The following is a 19579-nucleotide window of genomic DNA, read 5'->3' as shown; positions in this document are numbered from 1 at the left end:
TGAGTGAAATGTGGTCTTGGGGTGAATGCCACAACCCTTATCTCCTTTTTTCAGCCTCAGTGTAGCTACTGCTGATGAGCTGGCTGCTAGAATGACATCCTTTCCAAATGAGGCACATTTAGAGCGAATAGCCTTATAGTACCTATTCTAGGGAAGTATGAAATGTCAGTAATTATGTGCAAATATGGTGAAATGTGTATAAAGCAGTGCAGTGCAGTAGTGACATACAGTCAAATGTCATGATCCTCACTTACTTTAATTGCCTGATTCAATCACAACAAAAATGTACAAAAACATTTGTTTTAAAAAACGATGCAAAATATTAAATACAAAGCATATAAATCATATACAATCGTCCGATTTTCACAAAAATAGGGATTTTAGAAAAATATCTAATCAATTCACAGAGTATAAATAAGGGCTCATGGTGTCAGTTATTCAACATCTGAGTTAAGTTATCAAGGCACTTCAACAGGTGGGTGTTCATGGGCCCATGTTTTTGCTCGGCATCTGAGGGGAAAAGACAGACAAGTGCGCGCACACACACATCAGTCTCAAATAGTCTCAATAAAACAGCAACAGCACATAAAAAATAGGATACATCAAACATGTTCATCTTATAAGATTCAGTATGAGGACAAGGCAATCGTAATCAAAGTGAATAAATGCATACCTTTCTTAGCTGCCACATAGGCCTCATCAACTCTGAGTCTAACAGAAGGACACTTCAAAGTGGTCTTGGCCTTTGAGGAGGAATGACAAAGGCAGGTTAGACATCCTTTTTATGGGACCAGCTCTATGAGGATAGAACTAAGGCCCAATGTGTGTGTGTGTACCTTTTGGTAGTTGTGGAGAAGGGCCCATAATGCGGAGGCTCCGATAGAGCAGATCTCTGTCTCTCTACTCTCCAGACAGGACAGCAGCACCCTCATCGCCTTGTCTGCAACAGACATGCAGGATACCACATACACACATCAAACACACACCGTATATAATACACATTAAAACAGATGATACATATAATGATATTATATCATATACATATCATTTATACACTCACCGAACACTTTATTAGGAACACTATACTAATACTGGACTAACTAACACAAGATGTTGGAAATTTTCCGTTGAGATTCTGGTCCATGATGACATGATTGCATCACGCAATTCATGCAGAAGTCCATTTTCAAGCTGTGAATCTCCCGTTCTACCACATCCCAAAAGTGTTCTATTGGATTCAGATCTGGTGACTGGGAAGACCACTGAAGAACACTGAACTCATTATCATAACAGTTTTAGACGACTTTTGCTTTGTGACATGGTGCATTATCATGCTGGAAGTAGCCATTAGAAGATCGGTAAATTGTGGCCAAGGGATGCACATGGTCAGCAACAATAATCAAATAGGCGGTGGCATTCAAGCAATGATTGATTGGTATTAATGGACCCAAAGTGTGCCAAGAAAACATTCCCCACACCATTACACCACCTCCACCATGAGAAGGTGTACAGGTGTTCCTAATAAAGTGTATTGTTAGTGTATATGAAATGTTCAATACTATTAACAATCAAATCAACCAAAACAGTCAAATGTTACACATTTGTAGTCAGATAGCAAGACACATGCTATTTCTTATGAGTATACAGTATTGTCCTTTGATACAATGACAGTTGTTGACAAAGGAAAAGCAGGTTTATTAATATGTTTTTAGGGCATTTCTGCTTTATTGGGATAGAGACAGTAGAGATTGACAGGAAGGATGGGAGAGAGAGGAGGGATGACATGCAAGATAAGTCGAGGGTCAGAATCGAACCAGGAACCTTGCGATTACGTGGTGAGCGCATTAGTGTGCCAAGCCACTAAGCGCCCCCAGAAAAGCAGGTTTGAGTGTGTGAGACTTTTTGTGGCTGGCATTTCATTCACACACACAAGGATAATTTCCTGTGAGAGCATCTCAGTTCCACACAGACAACAACTAAATGGAAACCAAAACTCCCACTCTATAAGTTCAGATAATCAAACGTACTGCCTTACTGGAAACAGTAACAATACGATTTCAAAGAAGCCCCCCAAAGATGCCATCTGATGACATTTACAGTGAGCTTGGTACATGCAATGATAGGAACACACTCCTCTGTATACAGTACACTCTGAGGAAGATCTCTCTCTCTCTCTCCCTCCCTCTCTCCCTCCCTCCCTCTCTCCCTCTCTCTCCCCCTCTCTCTCTCTCCCCCTCTCTCTCTCTCTCTCTCCCCCTCTCCCTCTCCCTCCCTCCCTCCCTCCCTACCATTGGCGAGGACACGGGGCTTGTTGGCGGAGCAGAAGCAGACGTTGTGGAGGATGAGGAGGGCGTCTGCGGCGGGCTTGGTATGGCGGTGGCGGTGGTGCTGTGCCAGGTCAGCCAAGAGGTCCAGGGCTCCGCTCAGCCGGAGGATGCTCTGCTGGCCGTCCTCCCCGAACGACATGTTCACCAGCAGCCTCAGCCACAGGCCCAGCAGACCCCCGGAACCAGCCTTACCGCCTGGTTTACCCCCTGCCTTAGGGACAGGCACAGACAGGAACGCCTGTAGGAAGTTACTCTGGAGAAAGTGTTGGGAGAAAAAGTTGTAACTTTTTTTAACTGATTTACTGTCAGAACCACTCATTCTATAATACAGTTTGTGTAAAAAAACAACAACAACAGCCCCCTTGTTTTAAAACCTGCAGGACCTCTAGTGTTCTAACACAGTAGGGTCAAATGGGATGGGGTACTGTGGTTTACCTTCTGCAGGAGGCCCTTGCAGTCACGGGAGGTGGCCAGGTTGGCTAGCAGGGAGAAGGCTAGCTGCTGGACAGGGCTATTGTCAGGGGCAATCCCAGAGGCCAGTTTCATGATGCAATGCATGAGGGAGCCCCCAGGGGGTCCTCGGGGGCCAGGGGCCACGCCCAGACCACTACAGCACATGGAGCTGCACGCTGGGGGAGAGGAAGAGGAAGATGAGGAGAAGGAAGATGAGGAGGAGGAGGAGGAGGACAAGGAGGAGACACACTACCATAAACAGTTAACAGTGTGCACCAAGGCACAGGGCTGGCTGTAAAACCATTAGTAAACAGTTTAAAGAGGGACTGCACTGGCTGACTGCACTGGCTGATTAAGCCCTGATTTTCCTCCTGCTCACTTGATGAAAAAATGTTTCTTGGAGGTGCGGTTTGATGTACCACCCAAAGCCTAACCCTCACATTTGTCAGGGAAAGGAGAAGCATCATAACTCCGCAAATCACTTCTCGGATTGACTGGACTGAGACTGAACATGAAAATACTGTGTTTATGTCCAGAAATGAAGAGTTTTTACACTTTGTGGTCAATTTTAGGGCTACAATTGATAGACATTACTTCTGAGGATTCTACATAGACCGTTTTTCAACAAAAAAACTTCAGCTCCTCTTTAAAGATCTAAATCACATGTGTCAAACTCAAGGCCCGCAGGGGCGAATCCGGCCCGGCCACGTCATTTTATGTGGTCCGCGAGAGCTTAAAAAGTACATAATTGTCTTAAAATAAAAGTCTACGCTGCTTTACAGCGTACAGTGACCATAAACTACATCTCCCACAATGCATGTCAAATTTGTGACCCGCGAAATGACAGGACTCTGCCGCTAGATCGCATATCGGCGTTTGACTAAACCGGTGGTACCCCTGATCTAAATAATGTTGCAAATGTTCTAAATAAAACACTCAGGGACCGGCTGAGTGTGAGAACAACCACAATACACAGTCTCTAGAGTGCATCAGCCCCCTTTCTCATCTCTGACACTACAGCGGATATCACACATATTGCACACACATGAAAACAACTAAACACCTCCTCTACCCCGAAGCTACGCTGGCATGCATGCAGACCACCATGCTGCGTTACACTGAAGACAGAAAAACATATGAATTCCACATAAGACTACTGATCGACATAGTTAATTAGGAGGAGGTCTCAGCCTTGCCAGCAAATTCAAGGACGGTTGTTAGCAAGGATGCAAGTCATAGCCTAAAGGTATTCTCTTAATACCTGTCAACCAGGCTGATGAACGGCGTCATGAGACAACGCACTCATATGGAATGGATGTGGTTTTTAGGTGTTGAATTCAGTGTCTTAGGAGTGGGGATGATTGCCTGAGGGGGGAAGGGGGGGATATGGATAATCTAAAGCCTGGCCTCATGCAGTCCCAAGCCTGCTGTTAGGCTAACCTTTAGGAAATGCTTGACAGGACTGATTGGTATTGCTTCACAGCGAGGGTTTGACAGCGAGAGCGTGTATGGAAGGGAAATACACAATTTACACAGAACAAAACAATTGTATATATCTAGGTTTACACAATACACATGTAGTCTCACACACACACACACACTATCAAAACGGTGCATCTCAGAGGAACAGGTGCAACATGGAGCTTCCTGTGTCTTACGCTTGCGGCACAGCTTCACTGACCTAAAACACTGTGTCTACAACACACACACACACACACACACACACACACACACACACACACACACACACACAGGAAAGAAACTAGTAGCAAATGTCTACTGCTCATTCCTGTGTATAAATCTTGACTCTATTCTCAAAACTAAAACCTTTTTCCCATGTTTGTTTTGCCTGAACATGGCGTGAGTTCCAGCCCCCCTCACACACACACACACACTGGAATATTAATGTTTTAAGAGACACTGGGATGCTTTGTGATTCCCCTACTGAATCCCCCACAGCTCAGAGTACTGTCCTGTAGATATAGTAAGGCAGCCAGGCAGCCTGCTCCAGAACACACTGACACTGTTGCTATTGTGAGGGGCAGGCTAGCCGGCGCTGGGCTTATACAGTGGGACAGGGTGGTGTGGAACTGCCATCGGAGGAGACAATGGTGCTCTCAGTGAGAGTGTGTGTATGTATGACTCAGATCCCTGACCACAAACGAGAGGCAATGGCCGGCACGGGCCAGGCACTGTGCCTGCTGGACGGACACACACACACACACACACACACACACACACAATTGTAATACACATGCAGATATACACAAAGACAGACACACACACACACCCACACAAGTACACGCTGACCTGTGGTACAGTTGGCTGTATAGACACACAGTAACTCCAGTGCTGCTTCCATGGCAGGACCATCCAACAGGAGCCAGGGCCAAAGAGCATGGAGCACAGGGGCCAGGTGAGAGTCAGTGGCCACAGCCTGAGGAGACACACACACACACACACACACACACACACACACACACACACACACACACACACACACACACACACACACACACACACACACACACACACACACACACACACACACACACACACACACACACACTAGGTCTTTTCATAACTATTATATATGCAAATAGGATAAACACATGCTGACTCACAGTATGACAGACACAAACATAAGTGATCAACAACAACAAGAAAGGTTTTTATCTTTTGCTAACCAAGCAGAAACCGCCCACCGCAGTGGTAGGGTAAACAGTACATTAAACCTTTACCCCCGTTTACCCATGCAAACAGAACTACAGAGTGAATGGGAGCAATTACCGTCTATGAAACGGACAGGAGCCGACACAGCACACAAACGTTGCGGCATTTCAGCTAAGAGGATAAACTTCCCTCCGACATAAACAGGGCCATAATCATTTGGGTAAATCTCATTTCAGACGCAGCACCGGCGCAATGGCTTTCATTAAAAACCTATTACAGGCAGGAATTAAAAGGCGGGTTATTGGGGGGGGGGGCTCACTTTGCATTGCTGGTTATGGTAAAGGCAGTTCCTTAGGATTTCCACCGCCATCTTAACTTCCTTCATGTAGCTCTCCTCCTGTGGACCCAGACAAAAACACTATCTATAAAACATTCCATCAAAGTGCATTCATTCAACCTAACTCATCAAAATGGCTTGATGTCTTTGAGAGCCATAAGGAGTCAGTCATTTATGACTGTGTTAAAGTGGTTGTTTCACTGTTACGAGCACTCATTTGCGACAGCACGTTTTTCGGTTTGGATAAATGACCCTCCTCAAGCCCAGCACACATTCTGTTTATTACCCACACTCAAGCCCAGTCATAATTGAGAACTCTTTCATTCCATTCCACTGTCACTCTTCCCCATGGGCGTTACTGTAAATAAGGAATTGTTCCCAATCAACTGACCAGGGTTCGTAGCAGTAGTAGTAGTACTTAACTTCTCTCAGAAACCCAGCCACAAAGCCACAAGAGAGTAACAATTGTAAAATCAATGTTTTCAGGTCAGCCTTCTGTACTGTGTGAACTAACAAAACTCTTCAAATGAAGAACTCTGTTGGGCTAGGGGAGGATAGGGGAGATAAAGTATGACTTTAGCTACAAAGCTTTGGGTAAACTCAAAAGGTAAGAATGAAACAGTAACCCCCTCACCTTCCTCCTGTGTGTGGCCCTGCCTTGCCTGACAGACTGTAGGTGAAGCTGGGAGTGGATCTGTTTCATCTGCTCCACACAGCTGTCAATCAAACCCACTGCAGCACAGAGAGAGAGAGAGGGGGGGGGGGGGGGGTGTCAGTCATATGCATAGAAAAAGAATGGGTAGAACGGTAGTTGCACGGTTAGAATGCCGAGTGAGTACTACATATGAGAACTACATATCTGAGAACTACATGTCTGAGAACTACATATCTGATGCGATACAGGCTACCGTTCAGAATGTACGTATGGCAGCCATCCACCCACTAAGAATCGTATCTTTGAATGAGAGTTTTTTTCCCCTCACTAATTCTGATTCTATAGACACAGCTACAACTCCTACCTAACACCAGTACCATCCCAAATTGTGAATGAGCTGTACATCTCTAAATCTACCCTAAGTCTTACCCGTAGCTGCATGCTTCTGAGCTATGGGGCTGCATGCTAGCAGAGACATCAGTGCTTTGGCTGTCATCTTCTTCAGAGGGTCCTGGAACGACCTCTTCTCAAAACTCTTGACATTCAACCCAAGAGACAACACATAACACACCATCATTCCCCACACTCAAATTCAAAGAAACTGGTATTGATTGATATCAAGTGTCACGAAGAGTATCGAGTTTAGTAGGGTTCTGTTACCTGCAGCAGTAGTTCACACAGCTGACCACCGGGGGCGCCGTTCAGGGTCTCAGACAGAGGGGTTGCTGGTTCAGGGCCCGGTGGGGTGACCTCTAGGGAACATCTCTTTGCCTCCTCAGAGAGCAGCACACACAGGAAATGTAACGCAGCCGTGTGGAGGGGAGGGTGAGAGCACGCCTGATCCATACACACAGACAATGTACCTAAAGACAGCGAGACACACACACACACACACTTTATACAAAAGACAATACACACATGTAGAGCCATGTACGCAAGTACTCCATACTCACACACAAAGAGTATGTAGACATGTTGAAATATAGACAAGGACTCACACACTCACACAGAAACACAAACACTCAGATAAGGAAGTAGAGATGGAGAGAGGAGGTGAGTAACTGGTTGATTCACTTTATGAATGAATACACATCCTGCAACCAGGCAAAAACACATCCCCAAATCCCTAATTAGAAGAAAAAAACATCACCTAGACAGCTTGAAGACTCATTCATGCCTGAGGCACTTCATACTATAACACACACCATTGTACGAAACAGTGGTCCCAATCAATCTCTCTCTCTCTCTCACACACACACACCCACACACACACACACACACACACAGCAGAGCTCAGCATTAATCTTTCACAGGGCTCATCAGATTTCCCCGCAGCCCCATTAGTCGCAGGGAGGAAGATGATGAAGAGGAGGAGGATGGAGAGACATATTGCACACTCCCTCAGTCCCTAGCATCTGTCCAACACATGCAGCTAGGCACACACAGACACACACACACACACACTTGCTACCACAGCATTGACATCTGAGTTATTTACCTGCATCATCCCCAGACACAGAAATACACACACACACACACACACACACACACACACACACAGTGGTGTACCTGTGAATGCCTGCCAGCGTCTCCCCAGCGCTGCAGAGACAGATGGGTACGCCACAGCACTGTCTCTCCTGACCAGAGTAGCCAGGAGCATCAACACGTCTGCCCAGCACACACACACTGCACCCCGGGTACCAGCGTCTGAGGAGGGGCCCGAGGAACCACAAACACACACACACACACACACACACAGACACTTTACACCGGAGATCACAGATAAAGCTAAATAGTGTTTCATTAAACAAGACATCAACAAGGGCCAGCGTGAATAGTTTATCATTAATGAGCTCATACTGGAGATCTCAATACAATCTCCTTAACACTAGAAGCCCTGGGCCCTCATCAGTAACCACTGACGTCTGCAGATCTCCATTTGTTGACGTTAGTGTAACAGTGTAATCATAGATTAGATCAATACAACGCAAAACATAATTAAAAAATGTGGCCAAATGTGAAGCATCAATGCTTGATAACAAGTAAAACAGAACACAAATCTGAAGCAATAATTACATGTAAATTAGAATTATAGATATATGTAAGTAGGTCAGTGATTTGCATACGTATCATGTTCACTTCTTCAAAATCGCTTCTTCTTTCAGTGGCTATGAGCAAACGTGTCAGTAAAGTCCTTATGCTCTACCATGCAAACCAAATTCAAAACAAATATTGATGTTGTCTCCTGGCTTAGAACAAGCAATGGAGTTATGCTCAAGAGTGTTCCAAATGTCTGTAATCAGGGGGAATTTGTCTGACTCCCTGTCGCATGGATCTATCAATCAGACACACACAGGCTAGCCTACCTACCTATACAGACGGTGAGAAAAATAAGGTTTAATAGACTGAGAGCAAAACTATGTTGTGGCTTGAGTAAAAACAAATGTAATGAGCCTGCCTTTCGACATACAGGTGTGATGAAGGGTCCATGTCTGTTCTTCGCAGACTGAGTGCATGCTGTGCTGGTTTCTATTCACATGTAATCGCTTTGATCATGCAAACTGTTATTGTCTGTTTGTCTATGTTGCTGAAATAGCCATTAGGGTTGAAATGAGTAAGCCATTCAGGTCAGTTTTGATGTGTGATTTTGAAATTGTAACAATGCTATCATTTTAAAAACAGACATTGAGGAAAAGTCAGGGAAGGAGGGGGACATGGGTTTCACAACGGCTTTTTATTTTTTATTTTAGGAGTAATTTTATTATAAAGTGTCACATTACTATCGTGGACCTCCATTGGGACGACTAGTGATTAAGCCTAGTCCTGGACTGAAGAACAATTTCAGGAGACTAGTCATTGATGTCCACATAAATTTGTTCTGTCCTAGGAATGGTATAAGCCTTATGCCTGTTGCATGTAACAGGCCATGACACAGTATGGTGAGAATCCAGACCTATATCATACACACGAGCCTCATCTCTTACCCAAGTCTTTGGTGTTGAGTGTGAGGACAGTGAACACATTGGCCAGCAGCGATTTCAGGAAGTCCATCTGACCAATCAGCTCTTGGCTCAGCATGACACATGACTGCAGGAGCTTCGTGAGGCTGGACAGGAACTGGAGCAGTGTAAGGACCTGTGGGAACAGATAGAAGAGCACACACAGAAACATAAACATATATACTGTAGATATCACCAGACAGTGTGTGTGTGTGTGTGTGTGTGTGTGTGTACTGTGTGAGTGCACTGATACAATTTGGTCTCATCTCGAAGTGGAGCGAAGGCTAGAGCAGTCTCTATGGTTTTGAGGCAAAAACATGCATTATTTTCCATAACAGAAATAGTGAAAATACAAATGAAAATGAGTCCATCTTCTAATCAGATTCAGCTCTGTCAACACCTCAACCAAAGGTACTTGGGTATGTATGTATGTATGCGCTCATAAAGTTTGTCATGGGCCCAACCACTCCTACACAAACTGGTGTTGACTCTTAAGGCCCACACTAGTCACGTTGACGTAGCTGATATACGATATCCTGTTGCAGCACAATGTCATTGCGCAATAATTCAAGTCCAAGTTCAAAGTATGTGTATTCTATTTCCGCAGCTCCTCCTTAAACAATGCTGTGACGCACATTTGTTTTACAGTTACAGAGCTCAGAAGTGTGATGTGGCTGGCCTGTTCACAAAGTTAGCACCCAGAGTCAAATATAACCCTCTGAACCCCTTTGATCCTAGCTGCATCTGCCGTTACTTTCCCCAAATAGATCTGTGAATGCCTAACGTCAACACCACTCGGTGCTTCTGTTCTTTCAGTCATTTCTTTCAGGAAAAAACAGGAAGCAAAACTGTCTGGCATGGGTTTTTAAACAACGTCTCACTAAGACCCACATATGGTGCCTTAGTCACACTAAGACTGTACCCCAACAATCTAGCTTACTGATTCCTAGAACTAATGACTCAAATACTGTGTAAACAAAAGGTAAGAATATATGAGCTCTTAATATCACATATCACATATCGACTGAGACTAAACATAGTAAATCTACTTACCTGGCTCTTTATATCTGCCTGGTCTCCTGGTAGTGTATTTGGTGCCTTCAGCTCAAAGAGACATCTCTCTATGGTCCCTGCGTCCACCAAACTACCACATCACAGAGACAGAGAACTCAAAACATGGGGCTAACAATTCAAGTTCTGTAAATAACATGATTGTACAGTACTATACATGTCTTAAGTCTGACATAGTGACTGATTGGAGGAGCAGACAGTGTTTGACCTCTGACCTGGCCAGTGATTGGAGGAGCTGGCTGTGTCGGAGGGCGCTGAGGGTGAACTCTGGCAGGACGACCAGCAGGTTGGTCAGGAGGCCGCAGAGCGCTGAGAGAAGGTCAGGGGTCACGATGACGCACGTCTCTGTGGTGGGGTCGCCAAGCCGGAAATCTCGGGAGATGACAGAGTCGCTGGTGTCTGTGTCACTCTGACCTACAAAACAGACACACAACAGAAATGTGGATCGAACACCTGTTCACATATAGTACATGTATTGGATATCAGTCTGTGTTTCGGTGACTGTGACGTGAAAATAGGCTAAATGTGGTTTAGGATCTACCGCACAGAGCTATGTGCTCATTGGTGTTAAATACCAGACATATTCTGAAAGGGCTTTGGGGGTAGGGGTTTATTTTGTGGTTTCTAACAAGTATTGCAAGATGGATACAGCTGGAAATGTCAGCAGCCAGCAGACCAGAGAGAGTTCTGAAAGGAAATCGATGTCAGGTTTTTTTTTTACCAGAGTGTAAGGAAGGACAGACATTGAGAGAATGTTAATAAAGCTCTCTGTGCCTCTGTTAAATATTACAAATGAGCAACACTAAAAAAGACAATACTAAGACGGTTGGACAACACAGACACACAGACACACAGACACACAGACACACTCACAGTACCTTGAGCCGTAAGCCTGCTGGCAGGTGTATCCTGGGTAGTACCCAGGAGAGAGGTTGGCACAGGAGAGTGAAGACCGGACCCCCCAGGTAAGATCTGTAACAGACAAACACACAGACCAGTCACGCTTCATTACAAGACAGCCTCCCAGGCTCTGGACTGTCAAGATCAAATTGACTGTCAAGATCAATTTATACAAACGGCTGCTCGTCCACACAGATAGAAAAAGAATGAAGAATGATTTTAGTTTGGTCGTGTGATGTTTACTGCAGTACTCGCCAGAGTGCTGGAGGTGGACAGGGTGCCAGAGGCTCTGCTGGGGTTCACAGGGGCTGGGGCAGCCCTCCACAACCTCAGGGAGTCATCCACATCTGAACACATACACACAGACACACACACAGATACACACACAGATACGCACGCACGGTCCATTGGTCAAATAATACGGTAGAATCTCCATAGTCACAGTTTTCATCCACTAATTCTAACAACAACACGCGATGTCACATCCACTGAGAGAACTACAGACAATAGAATGAATGAATGAATGAATGAGCAGCCAGGTGGACAAACGGACAGCCTGTTACCCTCTGCGTCGTGGTCCTGTGGGCTGGTGTTGTCCCGGCCAGAGGGCTGCAGGCTGAAGGTGTACCTGCCGCGGAAGCAGGCCGAGGCCATGGCTGCTGTATGCTGGAAGAACTGGCAGTGGTAGAGCAGGGCCTGGAGGGCGGGCAGACCCACCAGAGACAGGCCCGACGCCTCGTCATGGACACACGGGTTCTGGTAGAATCACAGTAGGAGGGGAAGGAGAGGGAGAGAGAGGGGAGGGAGGGACGGAGGGAGGGAAGGAGAGAGGAAGGAAAGGGGAGAGGGAGAGAGGGGAGGGAGGAGAGAGGAAGGAAAGGGGAGAGGGAGGAAGGGGTAGAGAGAGGGAGGTAAGGAGGGGAGAGAGGGAGAGAAGGGAAAAAACAGATGACTATATGAACACAGGGAGAAAAAAAAGAAAAAAAAAAGAAAAAAAAAGAAAACAAAAAAAACACCCAGGAATACAGAACTCATTGCTACAAAAAAACAACAACAACCAAACAGAGGCCTAACTACCACTATGAACCCAGGGGCTCTGTCACAACGGGAGAGAGAGGAGAGGAAAAAGGAGAGATAAAACACAGTCACAACTATTTGCATTCGACAGTGTTGTAGTAGATGAAAGGCTCCAGCAGCTTGGCAGCGCCACCACTAACCTGCCACTGAGAGTCTTTGGCTTCCTCCGCGTTGGCAGGCATGGGCATCACCAGCAGGTTCTGGAGGATAAACGCTGCCTGGAGACAGGAACACACACACGGGGGATCCCATTCGGTTCCGCTAAAGAGCGCTGCGCAACATTACGTTTCAGTCAGACTCTTCTAGTCTTTTGCTAAGTCGGCGATTTCGTTCGGCGATTTGAGTGGGGCGATGAGCGGGTGGGGATTATTGGATATGACAGGAACATATCCCATTCATTGTCCTCGCCCATTAGGATTTCACAGCCAATGTTGGAATGGCTAATCATTTTTGACAGATAAAATGGCTATACTTTCTGTTGTAGGCAACAAATGTAAATCAGGAGTGGAAGTGTCTTTGATATCATTATCTCAGCACTCAACGAGCCTACAGTGGCGCACCCAATTCAGCCTCCAAATGCTGTAACGGTTTAATTAACCTGTTGTGACGTTTCTCATGTTTTTTTTTATCATTCGCAACAGCTCTGTTATTTCCTGCAACCCCCAGTCACAACCATAATTACCTGCCACTTCAGGGTACTCTTGGAGTTGCCAACATGGATTTACTTATATAATTTCAAACAGTTTTGTTTCCTCTCTGTAAACATCGTCAGGACTGTATGGTTATTATTACAGTAGCCTATTGTTAGCTACTTAGGGTCGTTGGCAATAGTGGATAATATTCATGAAAATAAATACATCTTTACAAAACCAATTCATAGAAAACAAAAGGTAATGACAGTTGAGACAGAGAGAACAGAGGCCAGATAGAAAAGCTATTTTGAACTGGTGTCACAAGACCGTGGTATTCACATGCTGCACAGAAAATAGTGTTTCAACAAGGGCCATAAGAGTTTAGTAAGACTTATTGAGACTTAACGCCATTTTACTGCCTCGCCAAGATTGATGCGAGGTTTGTGTTGGTCAGAGCAGACACACTTTGCACATGGTTTAGCAGAAGCAAATTGGAGCTCACAGAGAGAGAGAGATCAGATCAGAACATCAGCAACACTGCCCTCTGCTTGTACTGAGCTGGTAATGCATGACACTGTCTATAAACTCTTCTTAGTCATGATGGAGTAACATTTTTTGTACCTTTGTGTATGTGGAATTGCACAGTGAAGCTTTAATGAGGGCCCAAACACAAAAAGGGATCAACAACATTAACAACACCTCAACATGGCCGAACAACAAGTGACTGAAGATCAGATTGAAGTGTGGCGCACTTCACTGTGCTGTGGTGTGGTGGTTAGAGAGTGTGTGTGTATGCAAGTGTGTGTTTGCGAGTGCGTGCGTCTGTGTGTGTGGGTGTGTGTGCGCGTGTCTGTGTGTGTGTGTGTGTGTGTGTGTGTGTGCGCGCGTCTGTGTGTGTGTGTGCGTCTGTGCGCGCATGTGTGTGTGTGTACCTCTCTGCGGACCATGCTGCCCTCCTGCTGGTCCAGGAGGATGTTGAGCAGCGTGCCCCACAGTCCCCCGCTGATGTTCTGGCAGCTGGCACTGAGAGCCTGGCACCCACTGGGCACTGAGGAGAGCGCAGAGCCCACGCCCAGACTGGCAAACCTCACCTAGGAGAGAGAGGGAGGGAGGGAGAGAGAGAGAGAGAGAGAGAGAGAGAGAGAGAGAGAAAGAGAGAAAGAGAGAGAAAGAGAAAGAGAGAGAGAGAACCACAGGGTGTGGGTAACAGAAGATTAAAAAGTGATGGATACCTGCCACCCCTGGTGTCCCCAAAGTCAAAGAGAACTTTTCCACGCTGTTTTAAATTTGAATGACAAATGTGTTGGTTATTTGTACTGTCATCCTGGCATTTACAGTGACAAATGCAAAGAGTCAGACTTGTCACAGGAGTTTCACAGATCCACTTGTAAGGGAACTTATATATCGGAGAGAGAAAGAGAGAGGGGGAGAGAGAGAGAAAGTAAAGATGATCCATCTTTCATTTGCTTCTCATTGCTTATGAACTATATTTTGGGTGCAATAGTCTCCTCCATAGTGAGTCATTGTCTGGGCACAGACACTTGAGAACAGAAACTTTTGGGAAGTTAAGTGTGTGTATGTGTGTGTGCGTGTGTGTGTATGTGTACGTATGCGTATGCGTGTGTGTGTGTGTGTGTGTGTGTGTGTGTGTGTGTTTACATGTGTGTTTTGAGTGTGTCCTCCTCACCTCTGGGTCACGGTCCACCCATAGTGGTATAAGCCAGGCCAGACCCAGCTGAGACCCACTAGGCTCCTCAGCCCCCGCCTCTTGCCCCAGAGACCACTGGGAAATGAAGTCCTGAAGCAAACAGACCACCAACAGAGGGAGAAGAGGAGGGGGGGGGGGGGGGGGAGAGTCAGTCAACACCAGAGATGGATCGATGACTGAGTGCATAACTCATCCTGCAACATGCAGAAACTCATCAGCGCAGTCTGAGTCGTTAGCTCTGACCTTGTCTGTGCTCTCTGCCATCATCTCGTGGGACAAGTGAAGCAGACAGATGACGGCGTTCTTGGTGACGCCTTTCCCCATGAAGGACATGGAGTTACCCCCCCACTCCACGTAGAACGACGAGATCACCTGGAAGGAGAGCGAACAAGGTGACCAGGTGACCCGTGTTTAAAAAAACCCCAAAAAAGAGCAAAAACGGTGGCTTCCATGCAAGTCTGAGGTTCGGTCGCCATTTTAGGTTCCTTGTCCTTGCCCCCACTGACCCTTCACAAATATAAAAAGGCCAAAAGTACAATGCTATGTCGATGCTACAGTAAGGGAAGGGGGCTGGGAATGCTGAAACGGTCTGCGGAGTGCAGCATCAGGGGGGCACGTAACAGTCTATTCGTTAAAAGATCTTATCCACTGCATCTAAATGAGGGTTAAAGGCAGCTGGGACCCACTCTTGGCTTTGATTTGTCTTCAAAGTGAGACGAGATGTGAGAGGCCAAGGCCAGACGAGCCTACAGGCTATACAGCACTGGGAGATAGGGGTGAGGGGAGGAGAAGGGGGGGTTGTGAGGGGTGGGGAATACTGAGCAGTGTGAGAGCTATGCTAGGCTGGGCTTGGCTAGGGAGCGTCCTGCTGGACCGGACAATGCCTGTGCTGTGCCGCGCCGTGCTACAGCATGCAAGTGCTGACACAGAGCTCTGTAGGACTCGGTTGATGACTCCTACAGACTCTGGCTGTGTTGTGCTAAGCGGTGCTTCGCTGAGGTGAGGTGAGCTGAGCTGAGCTGAGCAGTGCTGTTCTGGGCTATATTATTGGTAGGGCCAGATGGAATCTACAGGGGTGGTTTCTCATCAGAAGCTTGACGATGCTCGCTGCATGTTTAATCAATTCGACTGACTATATTTATGTCCATTGGCAATGTTGGGTCTGATTTTAATTAATTCCACAGGTAGGCCGGCTTTTAACTTAAGACTCATTACTGCAGGAATAACTAGTTACTGCCTCTGCAGACACAGTCTGGCCCTGGCTGGATGAAGAGTAGAGCATTTGGGAAGCGCGCGCACACACACACACACACACACACACACACACACACACACACACACACACGCATGCAACACACACACCTCCAGTAGGCCACTGAGGTACTTAAGACAGAGGGAGTGGGGCTCCAGCGAGGGGCAGTGGGAGCTCCAGCCAGGCTGGGCTGTCAGGTTGACCATGCCCAGCAGGGTCCTCTCCAGACTGGGCAGGCCGTAGAAGCGTGGGGCGTCCGACACCCGGAGGCTCTGAAGCAAACGCACTGCCAGCAGGCTCTCAAAGGGCCCCGCCAACACTATACACATCCTGGGGAGAGAAGGGAGGGAGGGAGAGAGAGAGAGATAGAGAAAAGAGAGAGAGAGAGGAAGGAAATTGAGAGAGGAAGGAAAGAGAGGCATTTCAGCCTATGTAAGACAAAATAATTCTAGACTCGTTTCCTGGGTTGGAGATAAGGATAGCACCCAATGTGGACTTATGCCATGGGCATTGTTCATCCTCTTTCTCCTCTATGGTTTAATGACTTTAAACATTCATAGGCCCACAGGCAGTCTGAATAATATCACACACATGAACATTCATGCTTCACATACACACGCACAGTGACAATCATGAAACTTTAATTCAATTTTTTTATTCAATTTAATTCAATTATTTATCATTATGTTTTTTCCATATTTCATTATTTTTTCAATGTCAGTAGGGACAAAGCAGATATTCTAGTCTGCTAGACTCTTCTAGAAGAGTCTTGAAGAGTCGATGGTGCCTGAAGAGTCTACACCCTGCCTGTGATCTCATTGATCACTACAGATCAGTAACATCCAGCACACTCTCCTTAGGATCAAATACTTCGGTTTAAGTGTTTGTTTGTACTGGTCATATTAGCGATTGAAATATTTGTGCGTGTGTGTATGTGTGTGTTGGTGTTGGTGTGTGTGTGTGTGCGCGCGCAAATGCCTTCAGACAGTAGAGACAGTTTCTCAAGCAATACTGAACATGCTTTGCATACAAATGACTCCATACCCTTCCAAAAAACATCAGAGGTAGAACAGGGTCTAGCAGAGAAGAGAATACAGTTAGAGGTGTGTGTGTGTGCGCGTGTGTGTTGTTGTGTTTGTGTTACCTGTCGGTGGTGAGTGTAAGGCGATGCATTAAAGTATTGAAGAACCCCGTCAGCTCTCTCTGTAGTCTCTGGGTGACATGAGCCTTCAGTTCCTCCGTCTCTCCTTGTGTCTGTGATTCCGCACCAAGCAGCAGGTCCAGCAGTGAGTTAGTCTCCTGTAGAGAGAGAGAGAGAGAGAGAGAGAGAGAGAGAGAGAGAGACGCACGCACGCACGCACGCAGTTAATGATGCAACCCGTCAATTAAAGTTCGACCTATGCGTCTTGCTACTTCATCCAAAACAAAATCATGACATGGGTATCAAGGATCACCAAAACCAGCCGCTGCTCCCTCCCTTGCAGTTCAGCACCACAAATCACACTGTACATCAATTCACCTGTTCAGGCTGCAAAATGAACATGGGAGGCCTACGCGTTTTCCCGCCGCGTTTCACAGGTCATTGCAAAAGCACCCGGAGACAGATGTTCCAGAGACACTCCAGTGATTACAGAAAAGGCAGAGGAACACAGCAGCAGACAAACACACCTACCATTCTACGGGAGTCTTGTTTAGCCGCCAGGGGAAGTGTGATTGTTTACACACACATTAATGAGAAAAACACGGTGAGACTGATTAAATCCTAAAGCAGCTTCTGTAGCTAAGAGAGCGCTGCAAATCTCTCCTAAGGTGAAATATGACTCGTGTTTTAGCAGCAGCCCTAAAAATGACTGCTGTTGTGGGATCCAAGGTGGTACTCTGTTTTGGGTTGTAATGCAATATTAATGTGTTGCTGTCGTTTGACAGTACATGATTTATTCTAGTTCTCACTAAATAAATAGAACCCTCTGTGCTTGTGTGGGGAGGGGTGGAGAGTTTAAACTGGATTACAGCGTGAGGCGAGAAAAACACACACCTTATTGTTTTATAGAGCAGTCGGGGACAGTCCAATATAATGGTTCCCAGTGTAGGAGGGGGTAAAGAAAAGAGCCCATTGAGATGTATAGACAGATTATTTGTAGTTTTGATATACTACACAGTTTTTATGGATTAAGAAAAGGTTAAAGGTTCGGGAAATATGGCAGTTAACAAATGTTTGGTTGGCCAAGGTGTACCTCATAATCCCTTACCCAGTGACTGTTGAGAGAGGAAGTCTATGTGAGACTGACCTGCTGGAGGAGCAGCTCCAGGATCCAGCGCAGGTCCTTGTCCTCTGCCTCGGAATCAGAGTGAGGCTGCTTGAAGTAGGCGTTCAAAAATGCAACTATGTCCACCAGCAACCTCTCATCCTCCACACAGGCTGGCCGCACCCGCAGGAACCTGTACACAGAGAGAGAGAGAGAGAAAGAGAAAGAAAAAGAGAGAGAGAGAGAGAGAGAGAGAGAACAAAAAGAAGAGAGAAAGAAGAGGAAGGAAAGAGAGATATTTTAGCCTATATACTGTAAGACAGATAAGGATAGCTCCCAATGTGGACTTATGCATGCCATGGGCATTATTCAGTCTCTTCTATGGTTTCATGAATTTAAACATTCATAGGCCCACAGGCAGAGAGAGAGAGAGAGAGAGAACCATTTTTGAAGTACCGTCCATAAACACTTTCATCTATTGCATAGCATCGTATTTTGTCAGTGACTCGTGTGTGTGTATACAACAAGTGAAGAGTGAACTTGAAGAGTACCTTGCTACGGCAGGCTGCCAGCTGAGGGAGCGGAGTGTGTCCCTGCAGCTGTGTGTGTGAGTGTGTGTGACGGCCATCCTGTCAACCAGCTGATAGAGGCGGAGCCTGGAGAGGGCAGCGGTCACGGAGCTGTGACCGGCTGCCATAACGATGGCCTGGACGCAGTCCTGCAGGCCGGTCGCAAGGTGTGCTGCCCGTAGCGACAGAACCTGGCCCTCCGATAAGCTGAGGTCGCTATGGAAACTGTGAACAGACAACACTGACGTTGAAGTACACAGTTCTAATGACTGAGACGCTCCAAATTCGGATTCCACGTTCCACGCTGATGACCTCATTCTGTTGACGAGCGTTTTGATCAGCAGTCTGAGAGTGACAAGACACGTCTGGGAAACACTTTCTCTGCTCTGGGAGAGCAGGGAATTCGGGGGTAATACAGCATAATTCACATAAAAGGCTGTTTTACACCTGAGAATCAGGACTGATTGATTCACTCAAAAATAGCAACAACAACAAGCACAAATAAGAAGGAAATCAAAAAGACAAAACTCCTTGAAGTTACGCTGGATTGGGTTCTGAGAAGTAGCAATGACAGTATATCCCCCTAAGACAAACTCTGATGCCAGTCTGGAGTGTTCATTCATTCACTAACCGCCAAAGACTTCCACAACACTCACCACCTAGAGTGCCAAGTGTTTCAT

The 19579-nt window shown here is 46.2% G+C and overlaps 1 protein-coding gene across 1 annotated transcript in view; it reads right to left on the bottom strand.

Moving 5' to 3' along the window:
- Window positions 1-259: 259 nt before the first annotated feature.
- The window catches only part of rttn (rotatin), a gene marked incomplete at its 5' end in the record, with an annotated part of 36044 nt that continues 16724 nt past the window's right edge, over window positions 260-19579 (bottom strand). The window contains 25 exons of the mRNA XM_083681415.1: window positions 260-510; window positions 674-743; window positions 837-940; window positions 2289-2580; window positions 2763-2956; window positions 5091-5217; window positions 5773-5850; window positions 6425-6522; window positions 6875-6980; window positions 7106-7308; window positions 8015-8152; window positions 9430-9580; window positions 10498-10588; window positions 10731-10929; window positions 11394-11487; window positions 11671-11762; window positions 11979-12171; window positions 12633-12710; window positions 14057-14215; window positions 14812-14922; window positions 15076-15204; window positions 16195-16414; window positions 17229-17383; window positions 18373-18523; window positions 18882-19124. Of these exons, the coding sequence (XP_083537541.1) occupies window positions 431-510; window positions 674-743; window positions 837-940; window positions 2289-2580; window positions 2763-2956; window positions 5091-5217; window positions 5773-5850; window positions 6425-6522; window positions 6875-6980; window positions 7106-7308; window positions 8015-8152; window positions 9430-9580; window positions 10498-10588; window positions 10731-10929; window positions 11394-11487; window positions 11671-11762; window positions 11979-12171; window positions 12633-12710; window positions 14057-14215; window positions 14812-14922; window positions 15076-15204; window positions 16195-16414; window positions 17229-17383; window positions 18373-18523; window positions 18882-19124 (3556 nt within the window). The 3' untranslated portion in view covers window positions 260-430. The remainder of the gene's footprint in view (window positions 511-673; window positions 744-836; window positions 941-2288; window positions 2581-2762; window positions 2957-5090; window positions 5218-5772; window positions 5851-6424; window positions 6523-6874; window positions 6981-7105; window positions 7309-8014; window positions 8153-9429; window positions 9581-10497; window positions 10589-10730; window positions 10930-11393; window positions 11488-11670; window positions 11763-11978; window positions 12172-12632; window positions 12711-14056; window positions 14216-14811; window positions 14923-15075; window positions 15205-16194; window positions 16415-17228; window positions 17384-18372; window positions 18524-18881; window positions 19125-19579) is intronic.

This window comes from Argentina silus (genome assembly GCF_951799395.1).
Source record: "Argentina silus genome assembly, chromosome: 1".
NCBI classification, from domain to species: domain Eukaryota; kingdom Metazoa; phylum Chordata; class Actinopteri; order Argentiniformes; family Argentinidae; genus Argentina; species Argentina silus.
The sequence above is the reverse complement of the archived record's forward strand: the minus strand, read 5'-3'. Positions and strand labels throughout refer to the sequence as shown.